Genomic DNA, 27390 nt, shown 5'->3' with positions numbered 1-27390 from the left:
AGTGTTGTGGCGTTATTGGATAGGGACACCTAGTGTCACTTCACCGACACAACGTTGAGTGACAGAAGGGGAATGTCTAGGTTAATGTCGTAACCCCCAATTCCTGATGGAGGGAATGAGACGTTGTGTCCCTCTTGCCACAACACCGTACCAACCACTGTAAAGGCTGTACCATATTCTTGGCTCCTCAGTGCAAAAACCTGACTAAACAGATGCACGATTCCCTCCTTTTACACGTATCTCCAGGGGAGGGTCATGCAAATTCTGTTCGCCGATTCTCATTGGCCTTTTCTCAAAGCTCAGAGGCAACTGAGGCTCTCAATAGAGACCCCTAGTGTCACTTCACTGACGCAAATTCTCGTTCCCTCCATCAGGGAACGGGGGTTTCGACAGTAACCTAGACGATTTTTTTAGTAACAAGTTAATTTTCAACAACAACATAGTGTAGCGAGAAAATATATAAAAAAAAAAAAACATTTTTTATGGCACATTGTGTGTCTTCTCTCATATGTAGTCGGGTGGCTGTGGCTCAGGTGGTAGAGCGGGTCGTCCAGTAATTGCAGGGTTGGCGGTTCGATTCCTGGCCCACATGACTCCACATGCCGAAGTGTCCTTGGGCGAATGTGTGATTGTGAATGGGTGAATGGGACATCGTGTAAAGCGCTTTGGTAACCGCTAAGGTTAAAAAGGCGCTATATAAGTGCAGACCATTTACCATTTAGTGTTGATTTGAAGTCTGATTTATTTTAGTAAATTGGTTCATTTGGACATTTCATGAAAATTGGTTCTAAAAGAAACAATTCGCAGAAATCCCTGATCAGCTTTAATAGCAGTATTTAAGTAAGAATTTAATCAAACGCTGATGTTTATCACAGTTTTTGGCTCAGTTATTATTAGATTTTTTTTTTAGCATTAATATTCTGTGTAAATTGATCTGTTCAATCGTCCCCCTAATGGAGATTAATTCATTCTAAAACCCTCATTGTTTTTGAGCCAGACAACTACTGCTCTCATTAAACTGTAAATTATGTAATCTGTTTTAAAAGATATCGCTCCTTCTTAGAAGCATGTAGTGTATCTATCTACTTCTTCAAAAGAGTACTTTGACTATAGTTGAACTACTGTAGATCATGAATTTTGGTCCCATTTTCTGACCCACAAGCTACAGTTTTAAAGTAGCTTCCCCAACACTGATTACATGTTACTTGCCTTGCCAGACAACTCATCCATTGAGGAGGAGTTCAAAATCACCTGCCTGCTGCTGGTCTATATAGCTGTGTCTTTACCCACCCTATGTCTGGATCCAAACTCCTTCTACAGCCGAGAACATGGAGGTAATATTGGGTAGAAGAACAGGAGTCATTCCTTGTTTAACTATAATTTTTTTGCACAAGGGCAATGCAAATATGTCCTAAAAACATCTGAGTAAACAAACTTTCTACAGTACAAAGAACATTAGATAATTAAATGTTGGGGTCATTTTATGAAACAGGTGCCTTTTTCAGTTTGATTAGGTGATATTTAAAATAAATTTTAGTAAGATTTTAAACATTGTATCAGTTCTACAGTATAATGTGTTTAAGTGTTAATTTTTATTGTACATCATGAAGTGAGCACGATAAGTATTCTAAACATCCTCCTCATAACATTTGTTAAATGTACAGTAGTGGCCAAAAATATTGGCACACTTGGGAAATATGCGCAAAGAAGGCTGTGAAAACAAATCTGCATTGTTTTGCCTTTTGATCTTTCATTAAAAAAATTCACAAAAATCGAAACTTTAATTGAAATAAAACTATCGAAACAGGGAAATATCTCATTATTAAATACATATTTGTATCCAAAATGCATTGGCCATAATTATTGGCACCCTTTTATTCAATACTTTTTGCAACCAACCTTTGCCAAGATAACAGTTCTGAGTTTTCTCTTGTAATGCCTAATGAGGTTGGAGAACACCAGTCAAGGTGAACATTCATCCATAAAGAATCTCTACAGATCCTTCAAATTCAGAGCACAACAAGGTTCCAGGTCCCTGTGTGCACAAAACAACTCTCAAGAGTGTGCTAGGATCAGCCAGTCATCGAGGTAGTTGAGTATGCGGATGCCCACTTCCCTTAACGTGGCACGAGCTGTCTCTGTGAACTTCGTGAAGATGCGAGGGGACAGGCTGAAGGGGAGGACCTTGTACTGAAGGGTCTGTGTCGAGGTAAAACCGAGATGTGAAGGTACGTATCCTTCAGGTCTACCGCCACAAACCAATATTGATGCTAGATGCATAGTCAGCATCTTGAACGGAAAGTCTGGGTAAGGCCTGGTTTAGAACTTGCAGGTCCAAGATTGGCCACAACCCACCATCTTTCATTGGCACAGTGAAGTAAGGGCTGTAGAACCCTTTCCTCATCTCAGCTGGAGAGACAGTCTCTATCGCGCCCTTGCGCAGAATGGTCGCAATATCCGCCCCTAGGGTGGTGACGTTCTCGACCTGCGCCTGATGAATTGAATCGCATTGCCAAGTCAGATGGTCCTGGCCAGCCACCGCGATGGGTTGGAAAGTGCTAGCCATGTGTCCAAGCTCCAGGTGGGGGGGAGCAGGCAATGCCACTTCGAGGAACGTTGCTTCAACCCGAGGTGGCTGCGCTGAGGGGAACCTCAAAGAACTTATGTTGCTCCGCGTACCTGTTTGCTTTGTCAGACTCCGAGTTAGCGACTTAGTAGGATGGCCTCTTGGTCACAACCGGATGGCCGTGGTGTAGGTGCAATGCGGTTAGGCTGGGCGCGCATAGGTGGGGGGCCTGCAGTTTATTATTTTCTTAAGCTTTGTTGGTTAAACAATATTACCAGTTGTGAATATAAATTAAATAAATGGCACATCCTAGGTTAAGTGAACAATTTGGTATTACAATTTCAACATGTCAGTGTTTACATAATGTCAGTGAAAAACTCAAATTAAAGCTTCAAAGTGCCTATGTGGCTTAAAATGGAAATACAAACTGCCGGCTTCTGCATATTATTATATTCCATTTAAGTCAAGTAAACATTTCTGCATTACAAAATGCAGTATTCCTGTACTATAACTAAAATGGGCCAAACAACCAAACAATAATGTATTAAATATGACCATGTTTACGCAGAAAGTGAATATAAAAGTTTTTATTCAATTTGTTAACAATATCCTTAATTGCACTACTATATTTAATCAATTGTAAGTCAAGTAAGCATTTATGCCTACTTTTGCCTGCAAGATTTAATCTCAGGGTACTCACAGAAACCATTAAATTCTGATGACATTCAGTGGAAGGGTCGGTGTCGAGGCAAGAGGGTCGGAAGTTTGTGCAAGGCCCGGTTGAAAACTTGCAAGTCCAAGATCGGTCGTAAGCTACTGCCTTTCTTGGGTATGATGAAGTAAGGGCTTTAGAAACCCTTCTTCATCTCAGCTGTAGGGACAGGCTCCTTCGCGTCTTTGAGAAAAAGGGTCGCAATCTCCGCATCCAGGGTGTTGGCATCTTCGGCGTGCACCGAGGTAATGCGGATGCCAGCAAAAGGGGGTGGGGCCTGGAAAATTGAATCGTGTAGCCGAGTCGGATGGTCCTGGCCAACCACCGCGACGGGTTGGGAAGTGAGAACTACGTGTCCCAGCTCCGTGTGAGGGGCACTAAGGGGACGATAGTTTTTGATGTACCTGGCGAGGCTTCACAGCGGGGCGGAGCAGGTAGTGTAGCGTCGGGAGGCAGAAGCATGTCCCGAGGCTTTGGTGCTGAGAGAAGACTCGAAGCAATTACCTTGCTCCACTCAAGGTGACTGAGGATGAGGTCCCATGCAGGCATCCTCTGGACTCATCAGAACCGACCAGCCGGGGGGCAGCAGTTGCATGAAGGCTGTTGGGAGGACGGAGGGTTCCAGTCCAACCCCACGCTGACGGTGGCCCAGGCAAGCATGTCGGCCATCTGGGTGTCAGCCTCAGACTGGGTGTTCCGACCCGAAGGCAGCAGTCAAGTCGATTCTTCTGCGTCAGATACCGGAATGTTCTCCGATGCAGCGGCAAACTCATCATCCAGGCCGGGCGGCTCGAGGGAGTAATCAGACTGGCCGTGAGGTGAGCTGCTCTCACCTTGAGCTTGGACGGAGGTCAACGAGTGTACCGGGGGCGGGTAGTTCGTGGGGATCTACCTGGCGAAACCGAGCCTGCTGCCATCCCCAAATCGCCTCCATCACCAACCGGGCTGTCCTCAATCCCGTGGGAAGAAGGAGCAATGCGGGGGGCGGCTGTAGTGCCATTCCACTTTAAGAAGGAAAGCCGCGACCGCAATGCTGCAATGGTGAGGTTCTCGCAGTGAGAACACGAACCATCCACAAATACTGCCTCGGTGTGATCGCTGCCTAGACACATGAGGCAGCGTCTGTGACCGTCAGGAGTGGAGAGAAACCGACTGCATCCAGGAACTGCACAGGGGTAGAAGGGCATCTTCATAAAGATGTTTCCAGAAAGGACGTTCAACGCCAGCTGTGTATTGCTCTTTTAGAGAAATTAAACTCTTTTACAGAAAATATTATCTTTTAGAAGCGCCCAGGGTCAAAGCATCACTGCCGTGTAGAGCCGGGGAAAGCCGCTGATATGTGCCATAGATCCAACAGCATACGCTCTACAGAGATGAGTGGAACAGTAAGTGATTTCAGCTCGCTGATCACACAACCGCTCGGCTCCAAATAAGAAACCTGAATGGACAGACGCATGATTCCCTCCATTTATACCCGTCCGGGTAAGGGACATGCAAATTCTGTCTGGCAATTTCTTATTGGCCTTTTCTCAAGTTCAGAGGTAACCGAGGACTTCAAAGAAGACCACTAGTGTCGCTTCATTTAGGACACAGTCCTAAAGCAATCCCCACCCCCTTATGTTGTCATCGATTTGGCAATCACAACTAAAATAATCAAAATCATTACTTCTTACCATTTAATTATAAAACTGCCTCCACATGCTATTGTAATTCTCATAAATAAATGTTTAATACTCTGTAGTTGCAAAAGAATGCCCTCACAATTCGTAATTATGAATTGAGAATTATGAATATTGGGAAATTTTGAGTTAATTTTGATAACCTGAGTTTCCAAGTTGGGAGAAGCAGCTTGTTATTGCTTGATGTTTCAAGGCACAGAGAAAATAGCATGTATTTTACCCAAAATCCATTATCTTGACCAACATGTTTAATTAATTCCATTAACATTAATGGTGTGAAAATTAAGAGTTCCCAAAGAAATGTGCTAAAATAAACTGGGTGTCCTCCTGTTTCCTATTTTTGCCTGACAACAAAGCACTCGAAATTTGGCATACTTGTTATTACAACTTCAGATGTGGGAATAAGGATAATTACAATGGCATGTCAAGTCAGCATAAGGACCAAAGCTGGGTGGAATTATGGTATCATGCAATAGTAAAATAATTTCAGTTGGTAGAGTTCTGATATACCATTTTTACCACAATAAATCTGACTCCAAACAGAACGCAATACTGTACTCAGCAAACTGTGTCACAGATGGGCACTTCTAGCATTATTTAATACATTGGCAGCAATTTAGATTTGACATGATGTAATGCTCATCTCAGGAAATTTGGCACATTATTTAGTTTAAATGATGTGCTGTCAAACTGACACAGGAGTAAATATGTTGCCTATTTTACATGGCTTCAAACATGGCTCATATAATCAGATATTTATTTTCCATGTTTTGTTTTTAACTTTTAACACAATGTGAAGCTGTTTTTGCACTGATAACAGATGTATCATTCCTTATGAATGCCCATATCTTTCAAATAAACACAATAAGGTGAGAAAGTATCTTTCATTTGTAAAGTATCTAATTCTCTAAATGATATACAGTATACTGTTACCATGATATAGCATTACTCATTCCGTGATATTGGTAATGCACACCATACAGTACATACTCTATATACAGTATACACACACATTTATATATATATATATTATATAATAAAAAAAATAATATATATATATATATATATATATATATATATATATATATATATATATATTTTTTTTTTTTGTGGAAATTGTATTTTGATACTGGACTAAATTTGACTTGTTCTTCAATAGGTCATCAAAACAACATCCACTGTTTGGCCACTGCAATAAACCAACTTGCTGCAGCTATGCTCACTGTCCAGAGGAAAAACATCCAGATACATCTGCAAGAGTTCCTGAAGGTGAGAGACAGCGACTCAAATAGGAGGATGCGAGAACCAGCATGACAATATAAATAATAGTTTTAAAAAAACGTAAACCAAAAGACACAAACACACACATATGATGGACAGCTGCCCATAAACGCTCTTTCTCTCGCACCACCATCCGCAGTCGGCTTTTATCCTGGCTTGATTAGTCTGATAAGGGACCGGTTGTGTGGAATCACGTCCCGGCACCGCCCTCCGCCCTGTCACATTCATGACTCTTTCCCTGGGGGAGGGTGTGCCTTAAGCCCCATCTGCTGGTAGATCATCCCCGCCTTCCTGAATCTGGGAGGGGACAGGGGGAGGGAAACAATAATGATTAAAATAGGGGGTACTTCCTGTAACAGTGTAGTACCCCGAACAAAAAAAACACTGTAAAATTTAAAAGACAGGGAAAAGGCCTACCCGGAGCGGCAGTGGGGGAGAGAGAGGAGAAGTTTTTTTTTTAAAACACTTAATCGACGGTTCTCCAATACGCCGTTGCTTGGTCCTCGGCCACTCCTCCACCCTCTAACGGATGACAGCCGCACCTCCCCGGGTGGATCGGAGACAGTCCTCCGGTCCCTGGCAACGGAACACCCTGCCGCGTTCTCGAGGATCAGAAGGGGTCTCCCCCACCCCTGGCAGCAGTTCCCCCGCTGACCAGGGTGATGGCCACGGCTGCTCCGTTGGGGTGGATGGTGGGGGAGAACTCTCCTCCTTCCGGGATTTCGGCACCAATGTAAAGGGATTAATGGAAAGGAGGATGAGAGAACTGGCATGACAATATAAACAATATTTAATTAAATAAAAAGACACACACAGACACACATGGGGCAGCTGCCCGTAAATGCCGTTCCACAATCCGCAGTCGGCCTTTATCCCTCTTGGAGGCTTGATTAGCCTGATAAGGGACCGGGTGTGTAGAATCACGACCTGGCCCCACCCTCAGCCCTGTCACAGTCTGATTTCTAATTTACTGGCATGATCCTGACACATATATACTGTTGTTTCTTTTTTTGTTATTTTGAGTCCATGTGTTCCTCTGCCCAACCAGTTTCTGTTCTCTGTCTTGTTCCCTGGCCCAACTCCCTTGGTTCTCTGATCTTCTGTTTATTTGCACCACCTGCCCCTCTTGTTTTCTACCTGATTTCTCAATCTTTATATTTCCCTTGTGTGCTCTGTCCTGTGCTGGATTCTTCCTCATGTTGTCCCCACTGTTCAGTCATGTTTCCCTGTTGGTCTGGTTAGTTCTTTTTTTCTCTCTTTTGTTTGTTTCTCTAGTTTGTTTAGTGTTTTGGTCTAGTTCTGTTGTGTCCCTCACATGGTATTTTTGGTTTATAGCCCCTCTCCAGGATTATTTGCATTCAGTTTTGCATCCTTTTTTGTGTTTTGTCTAAATGAAAGACTTTTGAAGACCTTGGCAGTCTGCATTTGGGTTAGGTGCAGGATATTGAGCCGCGGCGGGGCAAGATATGTTGGATGGCCCATGTCAGCTTCTTCACCACCGAGAACTCTGTGGTGTCACCGAATAGGCCGATCTATGAGATGGGGCGTTGAGAAAGTGAGCCTTGTCGGGGTCCTGCATCTCGACCAGATTCAGCCACAGATAACATTCCTGAAAGGTGCCCTCCACGACTTCGTCAGCCCATTGTGCACCTTGGTAAGAAAGGAACTGTGGTGGGGGGCATGGCTGTGAGCGGCACCCCGTGCCCAGGAACCAATCGTCTAGCCTCGAAGGCTGAGGGGAGGATGGAGGGTTTCAGTCCAGCCCAACACTCGCGGCGACCCGGGCAAGCATAGCGTACAGCTCGGCACACACGAAGGCGTCAGCCATGTCGAGTCCTCAGCATCTGAGTCCGCCAAGATGCTCTCCGATGCAGCGGCGAAACTGTCATCCAGCTGGCCGTAAGGTGAGCCGGTCTCATCTTGGACCTGGATGGAGGCAGACGTACATGCTGGGGAACGGGTGGTCCACGGGGATTTAGCCGGCGAAACCGCGCCCGTTGAACTCCCGAAATCGCATCCAGCGCCTGCTGCGCCGGCCCTATACCTGTGGGTAGAAGGCGCGACTAGATTGGCTTTCCCCCGGAAGAAGGAAAGCCGCGACCGCAATATTGCCATAGTAATGTACTCACAGTGAGAACATGAACCATCCACACGCGCTGCCTCAGTGTGTTCTCTGCCCAGACACGTGAGGCAGCGCCCGTTGCTGCCTGAAGTGGAGAGGTAACGACCGCATCCAGGAATAACACAAGGACGGAAGGGCATTTTGAAAAAGATGTATCTTTAAAATGACATTCAACGTCCAAGTGTTGCTTTTTTACTGAATATACTCTTTTAGGTGGCTGTCGAAGCACCCAGGGGTGTAGTCTGCACTGGGGTGCAGAGAAGAGAAAAGCCGCTGATTTGCGCCGTATCTCCAACAGCATACGCTCTTGCAGAGGTGAGTGGAACAGCAGTGGATTTATTCAGCTCGCTGAAACACAATTTATTCGGCTCCGAAGAATAAATCTGTCTGAGCAGATGCACGCTTCCCTCCTTTTATACCTGTATGTCCAGGGGAGAGGCATGCAAATTCTCATTGGCCTTTTCTCAAAGATAGAGGTAACCGAGACTCTCAAGAGAGACAATATCGAGTCGACACAACGTCAAGTGAGTGACAGAAGCGGAACATTAAACAGGCATGGTTTCCTTGGCAGGACACTATGACGAAAGCTGCTGCTTTCTAACAAAAACATTGCTGCATGCCTGAAGTTTGTCCAAGACACCCCACAACGCTACTGGGAAAATGTGTTGTGGACTGATGAAGTGTGGCTGTGCACTAGTGTTCATTTCATTAACGAAAACTATGCCGAACTATAAAACTATACTCCTTACGTCAACCAAACCTTGTCCCCCCTCTTGAGTTGGAAGATACAGAGCTGCTGCAGGAATCCAATGCTGTCCTGACCAAAAGAACTCCACCAGTTTCCTCTGGATACTTTTAACAATGTTATCTGGTGGCTCTAAAACGTTGAGCCTGTGCCATAACATGGAGGCGGCCAGGTTATTCGTAACCAAAACTCTACCCCTGTAGGATAGCTCTGGCAATAGCCATTTCCATTTAGACAACGTAGCAGACACCTTCTCCAGCAAACCCTCCCAGTTCTTTTCTCTATAATTTTCTACTCCTAAAAACACTCCAAGAATTTTAATACCTTCTCTTCCCCAATGCAATCCCCCAGGAAGTGGAGGTGGCCCACCATTTTCCCACTGGCCCACAATAAAACCATTACTTTTCCCCCAATTTACTTTAGCTGAAGACGCTTTCTCGTAGACATCCAAACTCTCACATAATATTTGCATATATTATTGCCCAGTGACAAAAATAGTTACATCATCAGCATAAGCCGACACAAAAAATCTTGACTCCCTTGGGTCACCTGGGACCATAAAACTCCTTAATCCATTTCTTAATTTGCATAACAGGGGCTCAATTGCTAGGCTATAGAGTTGCCCTGAGAGAGGACACCCCTGTCGAATACCTCTTTTCACCGGCAATGGATAAGTCAAACCATTCCCCATCTTAAGCATTATTGAAGCCCCTTTATACATCAATTGGATCCATGAAATAAAACAATTCCCAAACCCAAAAGATTCCAAGACTTTAAAAATGTACTCATGACACACCCGATCAAAAGCTTTCTCCTGATCAATAGACAAAAAACCAACATTGCAATTTTCATTGATAGACACATCAATAACATCTCTTATTAAAAACAGATTGTCCATGATTGTACGACCCGGAATACAATACGTTTGCTCTCCTTTGACCACAATATGTAAGTGGTTTTTTAACCTATTGGCTAAAACTTTTGCAAATATTTTATAGTCCGAGCACATCAAAGAAACAGGGTGCCAATTTTTTAAAAAACCTAGATCTCCATTTTTTGGTAAGAGAGAGATCACAGCCCTCTGACAGCTAGTTGGCAACATTCCCTTTTCAAAACATTCGCAACAAACTTCATAAAAGTCTTCACCTAAAACAGTCCAAAAAGTCTTGTAAAATTCGGCAGGCAAACCATCTATTCCTGGCGCACGCCCTGTGGAGAGTTGCTGAACTGCATCTGAAAGTTCGTTGAGGCTGATCATGGTGTCAAGCTTTTTGTTATCCTCAGGTTGCAACTTTGGAAGTCCTTGTAATAATTGTGCCATGTTCTCAGAGTCACAGTCAGTATGTCCATACAAATCAGCATAAAAATCCATTGCCATTTTCCTCATTTCTGTTGGATTTGATGTTAAAGTTCCATTTTCCTTGCGCAGGTGAAGTATGCACTTTTGTTGTGCGACTTTCCGCTCAAGATTAAAAAAATAAGAAGTGGGAGAGTCGATGTCCTTGATGGAAGAAATTCTTGCTCTAATTAAAGCGCCCTTCGCTCTTTCCTCTAAGATGGATCTTAATTCAGGTTTCTTATTCCTTAAATCATTGGATACACCCAAAACATTTACATCCATCACATTTTCCATACCAATGATTTCTTTCTCCAACTGCTCAATTTTCTTTTTAACACACACAGTAGTATTGTAGGAAACATTTTGACAAAAAACCTTTATCTGTGCTTTCCCCACCTCCCACCATTGTGTTATTTTTTCAAAATTACCTTTATTCAACTGCCACAATTTCCAAAAATCACCAAACTTTTCTCAAAAAGACCAATCCTGCAGCAATTTAGTATTGAAATGCCAGTAAAACCTTGGACGTGCTAAAGTAATAATGTTAAAATCTATGGTTGCAATATGATGATCCGAAAAAGCGTTAGGAAAAATATTAGCATTAGATACTCTATTCATACTTGTTTTACTTATATATATCCTATCTAATCTTGCTCCAGTTACATTAGAGTCTAGTATTTTAACCCATGTATACTGTCTAATTCTCTTATTCATGTTCCTCCACACATCCATCAACTCAAACTCATTAATAATATTCTGACGAGCATTACTAGATGGTGGATGAGACTCCTCTCTGTTCCTGTCTAAAAGAAAATTTGTAGTGCAATTCCAATCCCCACCCATTATGATGCAAGAATCATTATCATATTTTCTTAATGCACTCTGCAACTTCCTAAACACTTCCACACGATCTGAGCCATTGTTTGGAGCATAAACATTTATAAAAATAAATTTTAAATCATCTATTTCTCCAGCAACCATTAAAACGCTACCCTTATCTATTTCTTCAGTTGACAAAATTTTCAGGTTAAAATTTTTTGAGAAAAGAATAGCTACTCCAGCACTCAAATTTGAGCCGTGACTGAGGATGCTCTCCCCCTCCCACCATCTACACCACTCTACTTCATTATTACAGTCTGTATGTGTTTCTTGCAAAAAAGAAACACTTACATTCTTAATATTAATTAATTCTGCCACCATTGCTCTCTTGCTCCTATCTCTCCCTCCGTTAATATTTAAAGAAGCTACCCTTATCATCTCCATAGAAATTATAAAGAGATAGAAAAGAGAGACAGAAAAAAATAAAGAGTGTAGTAAAGTCATCCTGAATGATATGTAAACCATTGATTCAATTATTTGAATTTACGTTTTATAGGGGTTTTACCCCTTCGCAGTTTTGCAAGAAACTTTTTTAAACGAAATCTCTTTCGCCGACTGAGTTCATCTTCTCCAACCTTCCTCTGCCAATAACGAACAGAAGTCTCAAACCTCTTCAGATCAGAAAAATGATTCCGTACATCAACAGGTTTTCCAAAGGTATCGTCTAGGAATTTATTTATTTCATCTAGTGAATAAACCTGCTCACAGCTTAATTGTAAAACATCTGACACATCTGAGAAATCAGATAACCCACCACCATCGTCATCATCATCATCATCATCATCACCATCGTCATCCGTCTCCTCATCAACCATATCTGATTGCACCTTCTTAATCAAAGATACTATCTTTCCTCTTTCAAAAACATCACCTTTCAAACCGCTTGCATCATCATTCGTCTGGCTTGTATTCTCTGAACTCTCCACAGTATCACCCTGATCAGACCCCTGTACCACAGTATCACCCTGCCCAGACCCCTGTACCACAGTGCTTCCCTCAACAGCCACATCGGTTACAACATTAACTTTCTTCATTTTTCCTTGTTTTGTCTTACTACCAGAAGCTTCCTCTGTATCTTTCTCATTATTAGGGGACGGGTCTTCCATTATCATTCCTTCCTTCAAGTTTGAATCCACATTCTGATCCTCATTATTCACCACTGCTGCTTCATTTGGATTTGGTACACTACTCTTTTGCACTTCATTTTCCTTCCTCTTATCTGAAATATTGCTAGGGCCTGCTTCATTCTCAAGTTCAGCTCTATGAGGACAAGACAGCCTAACATGTCCAATACTCCTGCACTCAAAACACCGCATCTCTCCCGTGCTCGCGTACATCATGTACGACTTGCCCTCAAAAACACAGCGAAAGGAGATATTCAGCGTCGGTTCATTTAAAAATATGTACACCTGTCGCCTAAACGACAACACATGTTTTAAAGCGGCATTTTTACACCCAAGTGAAACCGTTCTAATTCCACTGGCAAGTTTTCCAAATCGAGAAAGCTCTCGCTCAATGTCAGCATCAGGAATAAAAGTCGAACGTTAGAAACCGTCACCTTCGTCGTGATTGAAACTAAAGGTTGAACAGAAACAAAAGTGCCACTTACCGATATCCCGCTCTCGATCAAACCATGAACCAGATTCTCTTCCTTCAAAAATACCACTACGGCCTTGTTCATCCGAGACGCCGAAATTATGTTCTCATGCCCCACGCGCTCTGCCACGTCCAGCAACACATCCTCTACAGGCACACCTGCCTGGGTCACACACCTTATCCCATGCCGGAGCGACAGGCCTGACGCCTGCACACTCGCGTGAGTGTGAGACGTCATCCCTTCCTCCGACACGGGACAACTCTCGCGGAAAACAAACTCAGTTTTTTTTTTTCTTTCTTTGTACTTTTTTCTTTATCAATTAAAATAATCGAATACAAGAAAAAGCAAGAAAGTGAAAATTTTTGAAAATTCCCTCTCACCTAGATCACCCTCCCATGCATTCCTTTCCCAATTCACAGCATGCACCAGACACAGAGAGAGAGAGAGAGAGAGAGAGATCAATAGATAGATATTGACCCTCAGATAGAAAGTTAGATAGAAAGACAGATAGACAGACAGATTGATTGATTGATTGATTGATTGATTGATCGATTGATCGACCGATCGATCCTTGCTACCCTGAGTCCCATGAACAAAGCCAGAAGTCTTTATTTTGTTCTGGTGCTATGACAGATATGTGATTTGTTACTCGGTTGCTAGGGTAACCCCATCTGGTTGCTAGGCAGTTACCATAGTGATACTTATCAAGTCTGCTTGCCATCCTAATTGAAATAAATCAACCCAGAATTCTCTATGACTTTCTGCTGCAGAGATATGTGATTTGTTGCTTGGTTGCTAGGGTAACCCCATCTGGTTGCTAGGAAGTTACCAAGGTGACAGCCAACAATGCTCCTTGCCATCCTGAGTGAAATAAGTCAACTCAAATCTCTATGATTTTCTAGTGCAGAAATATTTGATTTGTTACTTGGTTGCTAGGGTAACCCCATCCAAAAAGAGGAGACAAAATATTATAGTCTGTTTTTTTCAGAATTATTTATATATATATTCGGCACGTTTCGCAGACCGCCAGTGTGTTGGCCACGAAATGTGCCGAAAGGGCCGCGATAAGCAAAAGTTAGCCACCGCATTATGCAGAACGCGGACCACAAAACAGCGCCGCAATAAAATAATGACAGCAACAGTTGGACTTGGGAGAAGGAGACAATGGTATGAAGTCTAACCACAAAGAAGGTAGGTTAACGTCTGGGTGGTAATGTTAGGTGGTTGTTGTTTTTTTTTAAGATATATTAAGTAACTAGTGACAACTATATTAGACAACTTAATACGCTATATTAAGACAAGGCGGTGGCGTTACATTATGTAGGCTGTGTTTTTTAGCTAAACCGAACTCATAAAGCTAATAGGCTAGCAAATTGTTGTGAAGTAGCTGTCCTAACAAGGACATCTGACACAGGACTAACCGTGTCTTCAGACCAGAGGCGTCGAGAGCATCAAAATGACCGGAAGTCATTCATTTTCTATGACAGCCAGCGTCTCTCGGCGGCAAGAAGCGGTGCGGCGAGTCTTGGTTGGTGTGGGCGTCAGAGGAAAGTTCAAGTGCAGCCAACTTTATGGTAATGAGCTTTGACGCGGTTCAGCGGCAACCTATTGGAATATAGAAGTGCTCCACTCTAGCGAAGTCTAGAGAACACAACCGTGTAAACTTTGGTTCCCACCAAACATTAGTTTTCCCGTAATATTTTATCTGCCCCTGTTTGCTTACAGGGTTATAAATAAAATAAAAAAACGATGAGTGGACAAAGGTGTCTGAGGTGTTAGTGTGCCAGGTGAGTTGATGAAGTGGATATTATGGTTTATATAATATTATTTAATAATATATTCAAATATTTCATAAGGAATGTGGCAGGGCGTGATCGTACACACCCGGTCCCATATTAGGCTAATCAAGCCTCCCGAGAGGGATAAAGGTCGACTGCAGAGGATCGTGCGGGAGAGAGAGATAGTTTACGGACATGTCCGTCATCTGTGTTTGTCTTTTAAGTTTATCATTAAAACTATTAAATGGCCCATTTAAATATAGTTCACAAAACCATGCATTCTCAACGAACGTTGCCGCCTATTTCAAATATGTCAAAGCATCCATTAATTTTTTTGATAGCGTTGTTGGCAGGGCAGCCAGAGTGAATTTTGACACTCTCGCCGCCTCTGGTCTGAACGCACGGTAAGACTAAGACTATATTAAAAAAATGCTGACAAAATGAACACTATTGCTCAGTAGAAGTTGGGTGATGCACCACGACAATGACCCTAAACTTTGAAGTAAATCCAATACAGAATGGCTTCAAAAAAAGAAAATCCACCTTGGAGTGTCCCTGGAACAGCCCTGATCTTAACCCAATAGAGATGCTGTGGAATGACCTTGAGAGCCATTCACACCAGAAATCCTAAGAATATGGCTGAGCTGAAGAAGTTCTGTAAGGAAGAATGTTCTAAATTTCCATCTGAACATTGTGCAGGTCTGATCTGCAACTGCCGGAAACACATGGTTGAGGTTATTGCTGCCAAAGGAGCATCGACTAGTTATTAAATCTAAGGGTTCTCTTTCTTTTTCCACAGCACTGTGAATTTTAAATGGAATGTGCTCAGTAAAGACATGAAAGATTATAAATGTTTGTGTGTTGTTAGCTTAAGCACTTTGTGTTTTTCTATACTTTGATGAAGATGAGATCACATTTTATGACCGAATTATGCCGAAACCCAGCTAATTCCAAAGGATTCACATATTTTCTTGCCACTGTACATCATTTCTAAGCACTCAAATAGACATAAAATGGGAGCATTTGGACCACCACACTCAAATTATTTTTGTTCAATATCACACAACCCTACCCCACACCCAGTGGTATTTTTCAGAAGTAAGCATTTTCTGACCATTTTTTAACAACTTTGGCCGGCAAGGTCCAGATCATCCTAGACATATGTATATATGGTTTGCAACATATGGAATACAAAGTGCCTGTTTTAAGTTCATATTGTAACTAAACAAAAAAATTTAATTAAGAAGAAGTTTATATTTTTGCATACAATAGATTCCGCAAAACTTAGAATGCATTCAAACAGAATCATTCACAGTTCTAATAAAGAGCAATTAAACCTGCTGTTATCTGAGTTGTTTTGGAAATAAACTCTCTGAAATTCAGAAATCCTTGCCATCAAGTCATTGTTTATTAATCTGTTCTAACAAATAAACATGCATTTGAGGACTCTTTTGCAGCAAATGCACAGAGCATGGCAGCAATGCATGATGCTGAGGAGGGATAAAGATACATCAAATTAAAAATTATAATAAACTGATTGAAGGTGAAAAAAATTATTACCAGAATGCATATATGTACATCATGATGACAATATTAAAATTTGAATGACCACTTAAACTTTTGTGACCTTTTGCTGAGAAAACTCCTGCTGATTGGGAATAAGTAGAGTGCGCAAACTCCCCAAACCCGAGGGGCAAAAGGAAAACCAAATAAGGCAATTGTGATTGGAATCACACAATTAATGTATAAATGTACATCTGCTTCACTGCCAAACAATTAATGAACTTGACGTAAGCAATATTGTCCAATATAAAATCAAACAGAGCAAGACTCTTGATAGTCTTAGACATAAGGATGCCTCGATTCTGATTCCCAGTCTTCACAATTTTTCTTATCACTTTACTCTGTAATTAAGTTTATTTTTTATAAAAAAATATCAGATAAAACATACTTTACAATGTCTCACTTAATCCCAGCCCATGTAATAAAAAAATAAAAAAACAATTCTATCAGATTTTTACCACTTTATAAACACACTTTTCAGAATATTGTGCTTTTTATGGAAATCTCCAATTAATTTGAGATGGGACATTCTGTTAAATTTGTCTGACCAACGAGATTGAGCTAAACGAAAGGTCAATTGCATTAAACTAGAGATTTTTATTTAACTAGATTTGGTGATACACAATTGCTTCATAAGATTTCACAATGTTTAATGCAAAAAAATCTATCATTATGTGTATATTCATACATATTTCATTAGAGAAATTAATCTAGTATGGGATGATATTAATGTAGCCATTTGGATTATATTTTAAAATCAACAGCAATGACGAATTATCAGAAAGTGTCCCTCTGTTCACCCTAGATATTTTAACCATACATTGAAATTAAATCCACTGCATACGTTTCTTGAACATCAAATGTCTGCCTTCTTGTAGGTGGCGTCCTCTGTCTTACTGCAGCTTGGTCAGAATATGGAGCGACTGGAAATTAAGAACAGAGATTCAGTTTATCTCCTTCTACACATGGTAATAACTGAGTCTATATTTACTTCAGAAGATGTATTATGGCTCTCTCAAAATGTAAAAATTAGGGCTGTCTATTTAACTTTTATTTGGACAGCTGTACAAAGCACAAAAAAACTCTGACACTGTGTCTTAAAAATTTGCTCATGATGTGTGACCCTGAAAAAACCTGTGGGACTCAATGCTGTGGCCTAAGATGCGAGTCTGACGGAACATAGGAAACGTACCTATGTCTACCTCGGAGATGCTGACAACTTAGTTCAATTGCAATATGGATCGGTGTGGACTGTAGGCCAGCGACGGGCTTGTTCGATAACAATTAAATGAAACAAACATACATTTAACCATCCTCAGATGTTTTGCTGGCCTTATCTGGTCCCCCAGCATATTCAAGCCGGACTGTTAGCTGGTTTTAGAGTTGTTTGGGGCACTTTGATGTTATTTTTCAGCAAAGGCTTTAGAATTAAAGTTGATGTAATTTTTTTTGTATTATGTTAAAATACTCATATAACTCTTTTATATATGCAGAGATAACAGATAAGTAAGCCATTTACACACAAAAATAGGTTCTGGATCACTTGATAGCTCTAAGAAACATGCTTCATACAAATGTTGCCAATTTAATGCTCTTTGTGTTTTAGATATCTAAGGAGTCACCATTCTTGAGTCAAGACATGCTGGAAATGTGTTTTCCATATGTTCTCCTGCGAAACGCTTACAGAGAGGTGCATAAGACCTTCGTCCACACTATGGGATAAATGGAGTGACAAGACTTATGAGGATATAAAATCATGATTTCATTTTTAAATGTATCATCATTAATGGCATGCATAACTGATTTCTGCATGTTGTGTTGTGTTACTAATTTTAAAAAAAAATCTAATTTCAACGCTTCTAATCATCATCCATACTGTAAACCCTATTCGTTTTTTAAACATTTTGGAGGAAAAAAAAGGAACTAATTTGAATAAATCTGTATATATGGGGCATCAATTATTTCAGGAAATATAGAGTTTTGAGTCAAAAGTCCAGTGGTTTGCTGGTTGCAAACACCTATTTCAAAATAATATTAGAAACATTTTTGTCCTCCAAACTAAAATGTCAATATCAGCATATTTTTGCTATAGCTGTTAACTAAAGAAGTTAACAATAAAACCACAGTGATATACATGCAGTCTAGAGTCAACTACTGAATGTAATGAAGGTAGATTTGAACTGAAAGATTGAATGTTTTCAGGACATGGGTACAGTGTATTACATAAATGTCAGGTCGGGGCTTGTCACATGTGTTTTAAATGTGATAAATGTATACAATATATGAATTACAGTATTTTTTGGCCAAACAATTGTTTGATATTTTTGTATGTTACATTTTCCATTTTTGTTGTTTCATTAATTGTTTTATGCTTCATATTTGCATGTTGGAATAAAATGAGTGACAACAAGCCTCTTGTCTCCCCTTCATATTTCAGAGTAAATTCTACTTTAGGGTCAAAATTTACCCAAGACATATAATGAATGTCAACAAAAAACTTTAAACCCCAACAAGTTGAATCAATGACTTGTTCTAACCAGATGCAATAAGAGATGAAAGGTATCTCTTCCATGTTAATCAGAGTTCTTGGACTAACCAGCCATGACAGGACATTTTGCTGATCGTTTGGTTTCAATTTCTGTGGCGTCACAAGTAATAATAATTCTTCTTGATAGCAAGTAAGCATCACTGATGTGTAAATGTGGGTCTTTGTGTGTACAAATGTATCCATCTATCTGACTTCAAATCTGACATTTTACAGCCTAGTTTCAATAAATGCTCTTTTTGGAATGGAGAGGAAGCTTTTGAGTTCTGAAAGTTATAGTATGTATTCATAATGAACAAAGGAAAATCTTTTTAATTAAAGACTTGAGACTGTGGTCTTATTTGAGACAACAGGCCGCGACTGAGATCCAGACCAAGACACAGAGTAACGAATGTATGTCTGTGATAACTAACAAGTGATAACAGTGTTTCTAAATAATAAGTGTGCTTTCATTGTAAATTAGTTTTCTAATTAAAATAGTTATTTGTTTAAAATAATTTTAATGAAGAAGTGTGTTATTTCTGTGCTTCTATTGATACCAAACAGGAGAGCAAAAATAAAGGTTCCTGATGTCTACCTAAACAAGCACCTCACCTAACAGAATGTGAACACAACCAGCCAGGCAAGCATGCATTTTAAAAAAGCTAATTAAAATACAAGCAATGTAGACATGGTGTAATGCATCTGATGTTTAGATTAGTCACATGATGATTCACATGATGTTTAGAGGTATCACATGATGTTTTCTTTTTAATGATTACATTTTTTTTATTTTATTGATTCATCCATTAAACAAAGAAAAGCCAAACTTATACAAACAGAATCAATACTTTGATACGAGAGCCCGCCAAAAATGCCAGATATTTGCCTCATTTCCCCACAAACAAGTCTAAATTCCCCAGTCTTCTGGATGACCCCTCTTCAAAAGCTGCCTCCCTGCCCATCTCCGAGCACAACTCCTGAAATGGAGGCACTTCAGCCGACTTCCATCCCCTTAAAACTATTTGTCTGGCGATCATAACTACTCTCAAAAACAGTAAAGAGCAGGTGGCGCAGCTGTAAATACTTACAGAACTGATATGTGAATCTCAAAATGTTGACCCAAATTTTCAAAGGATCTCAACACTCCACTCTCAAATAGGTCACAGAGTATAGTAACCCCCCTCACGATCCACTCTGACCAGCAAAAAGGGGACTTATTAATACATAATTTGGGATTCAGCCATATGCTCGAGGTAACATTTAAATATATGTTCGAATTAAACACTCTGGACACTTTTGTCCATACCGAGTGCAAATACGAGATAACGGGGTGTAACTTAACTTCTCCGGTTTGATAGAAAGGATTTGCAATGGCGAAATAAGGGTAAAAACTTCCTATTCAATACAAAACCAGGGAGTTGCTCTCTCAAGTGGAAGCGACCAATGTGCCAAATGTCTGAAATCAAATGCATAATAATAACTTAAAATCTTGGGTAGGCCAAGCCCACCTTTTTCAATTGGCCTATGTAACTTATTGAAATGTAATCTGGGATGCTTACATTCCAAATGAAGGACTTCCACCACTATGCTATCAAATTGCTTGAAATAAGAGAGGGGGACATCTGCAGAGGGAAACTGTAGCAGGTAGTCAAGCCCACCTGCATACATCACTCGAAAAACTTTTTGTTTAGAGATCAAAATTTACTTAACTAAATCAGACAAATTTGCTGGGAATAAAATGCCCAAATACTTAATGCCCTGTTTGGGCCACTGGAAGGTGTCCAGCTGAAAAGCCGTTGCTGGGCAGTGCACTGTCAAAGCCAAAGCTTTGGATTAGACCAATTGACTGAGAATAAATCTGTGAAGGAAAGGCATAGATCTAGTGGTGTCAGAGATGAATAATAAAATATTATCTGTGAAAAGCAAAAGCTTATGTGCCATACCTCCTGCCACGACCCCTAGAAAATCATCTTCTCTTCTTATCGTGGCTGCTAATGGTTCCAGGGCAAGACAAAACAATAATGGGCAAAGAGGGCAACCCTTCCGGGTGCCCCTATCCAGAGTAAAATAATCTGAAATTAATTCATTTGTTTGTACCACCGCTACCGGTTGTTTGTAAAGTAACTTAATCCGTCCAATAAAAGTATTTCCGAACCCGAATATTTCCAAAATCTTGAAAAAATATTGATTATATCTACAGGTGAAACTCGAAAAATTTGAATATCGTGCAAAAGTTCATTCATTTCAGTAATTCAACTTAAAAGGTGAAACTAATATATTATATAGACTCATTACAAGCAAAGTAAGATATTTCAAGCCTTTATTTGATATAATTTTGATGATTATGGCTTACAGCTTATGAAAACCCCAAATTCAGAATCTCAGTAAATTAGAATATTGTGAAAAGGTTCAGTATTGTAGGCTCAAAGTGTCACACTCTAATCAGCTAAACACCTGCAAAGGGTTCCTGAGCCTTTAAATGGTCTCTCAGTCTGGTTCAGTTGAATTCACAATCATGGGGAAGACTGCTGACCTGACAGTTGTGCAGAAAACCATCATTGACACCCTCCACAAGGAGGGAAAGCCTCAAAAGGTAAATTGCAAAAGAAGTTGGATGTTCTCAAAGTGCTGTATCAAAGCACATTAATAGAAAGTTAAGTGGAAGGGAAAAGTGTGGAAGAAAAAGGTGCACAAGCAGCAGGGATGACCTTAGCCTGGAGAGGATTGTCAGGAAAAGGCCATTCAAATGTGTGGGGAGCTTCACAAGGAGTGGACTGAGGCTGGAGTTACTGCATCAAGAGCCACCACACACAGACGGGTCCTGGACATGGGCTTCAAATGTCAAACGTCTTACCTGGGCTAAAGAAAAAAAGAACTGGTCTGTTGCTCAGTGGTCCAAAGTCCTCTTTTCTGATGAGAGCAAATTTTGCATCTCATTTGGAAACCAAGGTCCCAGAGTCTGGAGGAAGAATGGAGAGGCACACAATCAAAGATGCTTGAAGTCCAGTGTGAAGTTTCCACAGTCTGTGTTGGTTTGGGGAGCCATGTCATCGGCTGGTGTTGGTCCACTGTGCTTTATTAAGTCCAGAGTCAACGCAGCCGTCTACCGGGACATTTTAGAGCACTTCATGCTTCCTTCAGCAGACAAGCTCTATGGAGATGCTGACTTCATTTTCCAGCAGAACTTGGCACCTGCCCACACTGCCAAAAGTACCAAAACCTGGTTCAATGACCATGGTATTACTGTGCTTGATTGGCCAGCAAACTCGCCTGACCTGAACCCAATAGAGAATCTATGGGGTATTGCCAAGAGAAAGATGAGAGACATGAGACCAAACAATGCAGAAGAGCTGAAGGCCGCTATTGAAGCATCTTGGTCTTCCATAACACCTCAGCAGTGCCACAGGCTGATAGCATCCATGCCACGCCGCATTGAGGCAGTACTTAATGCAAAAGGGGCCCAAACCAAGTACTGAGTACATATGCATGATTATACTTTTCAGAGGGCCGACATTTCTGTATTTAAAATCCTTTTTTTTTATTGATTTCATGTAATATTCTAATTTTCTGAGATTCTGAATTTGGGGTTTTCATAAGCTGTAAGCCATAATCATCAAAATTATATCAAATAAAGGCTTGAAATATCTTACTTTGCTTGTAATGAATCTATATAATATATTAGTTTCACCTTTTAAGTTGAATTACTGAAATTAATGAACTTTTGCACGATATTGTAATTTTTCGAGTTTCACCTGTATATGTATATTGATGAAATGTCTAACGTTATCAGAAGGGCCCTGAATAAACCTCACCTGATCTAATATGAATAAGAGATGTCATAACTTTAATTAATCAGTTAGCCAGAACTTTTGGCAATATTTTAACTTCTAGCTGGATCAGGGAAATTGGATGGTAATTCTTACACTCGCTTGGATCTTTGTCCTTTTTAAGTATCAGACTGATCTGGGTTTGTGTCATGGTTGGCGGAGGCCTTCCATTCATTAATGTATAAACTTCGAACAAAAGTGGAGTCAGTTCTGTAGCATGAGATATAAAAGATTCAGTGGCAAAGCAATCTAGCCCCGGAGCCTTGCCTGTAAGCAAGGCCTTAATTAACTCGCCAACCTCCTCCGAGGTTATCTTAGAATCAAGAGAATTGTTTTGCTCAGTCATCAGTTTAGGAAGATCTAATGGTTCCACAAAATTTCTAATATCTTCATCAGTAGACAAAGATGTGGAACTATAAAGATCAAGTTAGATTTCTTTAAAAGTATTATTAATATCAATGGCCGAGGTATAATTTTCACCACCAACAGATTTCACTGATTGAATAGTAGAAAAAACTCTCTCTGCTTTATATATCTATCCAAAAGCTACCCTACTTTGTCCCCTGACTCAAAGTATCACTGTCTTGCCCTGAATAGCCAAAACTCCACCTTCTGTGACAAAATAGTATTATATCTGGATTTCCATCGGGTCATCAGGCCATCAGACGACATTCGGCGCTTCAGCTCTGCAATTTTAATATTCCCTTTCAACTCCACGAGTACTCGTGCTTTGGTCTTTTTGATGAATTTCCATCTTATGGCCTGTTATGTCAAGCAGACTCGGGAAGAGCTCGTCTAGGAATGTCACCTAATCTTGGCCTTCTTCGTTTTCCAAATTTCGGAATTCCAACAATTCTGCCGTTTTTTGCCGGCTCCATGTTTTTTTTTTAATGCAGCACGAAACATCCAGGTAACAACATTTAAGGACTCAAATATACAAATTCTGTCATTGTTTAGCCACCCTTAGTCAAACACATAAAACTAACTTCTGCATGGCACCAAACTTATTTTAAAGCTAAAAATAAAAGCAGTGTCATAAAAGTACTCCATGCTACTCATCCGTCATGTTCCAGGTCCTCTGAAGGCACATAATCACTTTGAATGATAAACCTCTTTTAAGTTACTCAATGTTTAGAGTTAAGTATATTGAGACATTCTCAAATCAAATCATTAAAAGCAGCACTCTGATCAAATATAGCGAAACATCAATAGCATCAAACCTCACTGTTCTTGTTTCATGAAATCAGGACATTCAATTTGAGAGAAAATAGCTTTAATTCTGTCTGTTTTTCCATACAAAGTCATTGTATGCCTTCAGAAGCCTTGGCATATGATGCATAGGTTCCATGGACTAAATTTATGACATTATTTGTGCTTTTTAAGTCTTAAAGTGAGTCACTAGTAAATGCTTTTGGAAAGGAAGAAAGAAAGAAAGAAAGTTGTATGAGTTTAGAATGACATGAGGGTGAGTAAATACTGACATCTTAAATTTTATGGTGAACTACTCCTAGCCCCAAAAAGTTATTTGATAACAGTACATCAAAACAAATTTGGAATAGTAATTACTAAAAGACTATCAAAACACATGAGAAGTAAATTAGCAGCTTGTGTTACCTCCTTTGCTGATGTTGCCCCAAATTAATTCTCTTGCTCTGCTGTTTTGGGTCTTTTAAAGGCCCAGACAGAATCTGCTGACGTTTTCCCACATTTTCTGTGCTGTTTTTGAGGGAAAATCTGTAGAATACCGAAGAAGGGATTTAAACATTGTAAATGTTTCAAATGGAGCTGAGAGTACTACACTGTTTTTGACAGTGGAAAGCAACATGAAATTAGCAAAAATGTTTAAGTCAAGTCTGGTCCAGTGCGTAAATCAAAACTGATTTGCACCGCAGCAAAAAAGGCATTATAACAATAACACCAAATAATAAAATAATATACTTTCAGATAAAAAGCTAAGAACACGAGCACTTGCCTTCAGTAATAACATCTGTGAAAGTGAATACAGTTAATTTTGTGGTTATGCTGGCCATAAAAGTAGTACTTCATTGCCACTTTAGTTCCCCGTCTGTCACTCACTCGACGTTGTGTGAGAGAGAGAGAGAGAGAGAGAGAGTAATGCTAGGAGTTCAGGAGTTAAGCCTGGTTCAGGTTAAATCCTCTGTGTGTGAGGAATGAATAAATACAGCAAAAGAAAAACATTAAACTTTATTTTATTGTCTAGTTTGATAGTCAGCCACAACTGAAAAATAACAGATATAAATCTAGGAATGAATAACAATTTTAGTTGCTGAAGCATCCATAAAAAGGGGCTACTCGCCCTTGGTTATAGACAAAGTGAAAATGCAGGAAAAAAAAATTGAGACATGTGCCGCCTTCTGCCCGTTTCCATTCAAATGGCCTTTTATCAATAAAAATGTTGAGCATGATGACGGCATGCCTAAAAAAAAACACTTTGTCGCATAGGTTTTGGTTTAGAGCAAGAGAAATCTGCCCTGAAGTCATTTCCATTCTGAAATGTGTGTTTATCGCTAATTTGCCCCAGATGTCCCAATTTCTTTTCCTCTGAAGTTTGAGTAAAATGGGGACATTATTGAGACAATTCATTGAAATTAGTCAACTTACTGTCATTTTAATTAACAAATAAAAGCAATCAGAAGAGGAGGAATTGCAATCAAAAGGGAACAGTTGCCCTTCTGATAGGACTATAATATTGGTCCTGACGTTGCGCATATGCACCGGTTCCGACCCAAAAGTGGATCATGGCCCTGTTCAAGCTTGCAACCTGCCGGCAAAAGTAGTGGGGGAAATTTTCTGTCTCAGTATAAGGACCATCAATCGATATGTATGATGTGTGCACAGCTATTAAAGAAACATTGATGCGGTGTAACATTGATGCGGTGTAATATATGGGTTTACATATGATACATACCTGATATTCAATATTTTGAACAATCGTCTAATCAAAATTGTGTATTTATTTTTTATTTAAAACATCTTTGTGCACAGAAATTATATTTTTATGTTTTCCATGACTGCCGTCTATTTTTTTGAATGATGTGGAAAAGCAACTTTAATAAATAAACGGATGGATACTGCTTATATTAATCGCAAACAGTGGCCATTAATTTGTTCAATGTGCAATATTTGTGTTGGCACTTCTGGAAGTGTCATGTTTGCAGATCAGCTCTATATGCTGTAAAGATAAATCCATAATCACATACAATAATTTGGCTTTCAATATTGTCGTCATGATTAACGCAGGCTCACGATTGGAGCCCTGTTACGTGACACTACATTTTTGAGTTAATGGCAATTTTATCGACAAAAAGTGTTTCCAAACCAGTTTTTCGCGACATCTGATGTAACAACAAAGCAAGTTATGCACTTGATTAAATGGAAAAATATTATGCCAACATTTGTGTCATTTTAGCGATAATGTGTGTTTCCATCAGCTTTATTTTAATGCGTTAAAACTTTTTCAGCAAAACATCCTTGGAATTGAAACTATGAATGAAAGAACTATTACAGGCAGAACATTCAAGGGAAAGTACAAATTGTAGAATGAAGGGGTTTAAAATCTGGACCTCCGTGACAAATTATAGACAAAGTTTTCCTCATGTTCTTACAAACTGTCCCTGTTTAACTTCAGATACTTTTAAGATATGACTTACTATAAATTATTAAGAGCCTGATGAAAGGAATAAAATTTTTCAAAAGAACATAAACATTTTAGCTGGAAGCACAATCCCAGTTCCAGATTTCCAATGTAAACATGTGTGACAGGGCTGAGGGCAGGGCCGGGTCGTGATTGTACACACCTGGTCCCTTATCAGGCTAATTAAGCCTCCGAGAGGGATAAAGGCCAATTGCGACGGTGGCGCGACGAGAGAGAGAGATTGTTTACGGTCATATATGTGTGTGTGTGTGTGTGTGTGTGTGTGTGTGTGTGTGTGTGTGTGTGTGTGTGTGTGTGTGTGTGTGTGTGTGTGTGTGTGTGTGTGTGTGAGAGTGAGCGTGTATTTATCACTTTGTGGGGACCAAATGTCCCCATAAGGATAGTAAAACCCGAAATTTTTGACCTTGTGGGGACATTTTGTCGGTCCCCATGAGGAAAACAGCTTAAAAATCATACTAAATTATGTTTTTTGAAAATGTAAAAATGCAGAAAGTTTTCTGTGAGGGTTAGGTTTAGGGGTAGGGTTAGGTTTAGGGGATAGAATATAAAGTTTGTACAGTATAAAAACCATTATGTCTATGGAAAGTCCCCATAAACATGTAAACACAACAAGTGTGTGTGTGTGTGTGTGTGTGTCTTTTGAAGGAGGAGGAATACGCCTTAGTAGAGTTCTCGCCACTACCATCCATCCCGCCTTTCCAGGCTGGAGGACTGCCTCCGATCCGCCCGGAGAGGCGCGGCTGTCATCCATTAGAGGGTGGAGGAGTGGCCGAGGAACAAGCTATGGCGTATCGGAGAACTGGTGAGTACGCTTTTTTTTTTTTATCTCTCACTCCTCTCTCTCTCACTGCCGATCCACGTTGGCCTTTTCCCTCTTGTTAAATTTTACAGTGTTTTTGGGGGGGACTACACTGTTACAGAAAGTTTTTATATTTCTGTTTCCCTCCCTCATCCAGGTGGACAGGGATGAGCTGCCGGCAGACGGGGCTTAGGGCACGCCCTCCCCCAGGGAAGGGGGGGTGTACGTCTCTGCCTGAGAGAACGAGGGAGGAACGTGACAGGGCGGAGGTCGGGGCCGGGTCGTGATTCTACACACCCG

At 40.4% G+C, this 27390-nt stretch overlaps 1 protein-coding gene across 1 annotated transcript in view; it reads left to right on the top strand.

Annotated features, from left to right (window-relative positions):
• nckap1l (NCK associated protein 1 like) overlaps nucleotides 1–18663 on the top strand; it is a 154780-nt gene extending 136117 nt beyond the window's left edge. Inside the window, exons 28-31 of the mRNA XM_052101348.1 lie at nucleotides 1218–1334; nucleotides 6117–6226; nucleotides 17140–17229; nucleotides 17868–18663. Of these exons, the coding sequence (XP_051957308.1) occupies nucleotides 1218–1334; nucleotides 6117–6226; nucleotides 17140–17229; nucleotides 17868–17984 (434 nt within the window). The 3' untranslated portion in view covers nucleotides 17985–18663. The remainder of the gene's footprint in view (nucleotides 1–1217; nucleotides 1335–6116; nucleotides 6227–17139; nucleotides 17230–17867) is intronic.
• The last annotated feature ends 8727 nt before the right edge of the window (nucleotides 18664–27390 follow it).

The sequence above is a fragment of the Xyrauchen texanus genome, chromosome 32 (assembly GCF_025860055.1).
Source record: "Xyrauchen texanus isolate HMW12.3.18 chromosome 32, RBS_HiC_50CHRs, whole genome shotgun sequence".
In the NCBI taxonomy this organism is placed as follows: Eukaryota; Metazoa; Chordata; class Actinopteri; order Cypriniformes; family Catostomidae; genus Xyrauchen; species Xyrauchen texanus.
Note: the sequence above shows the minus strand (reverse complement) of the source record. Positions and strands in the feature narration are given on the sequence as shown.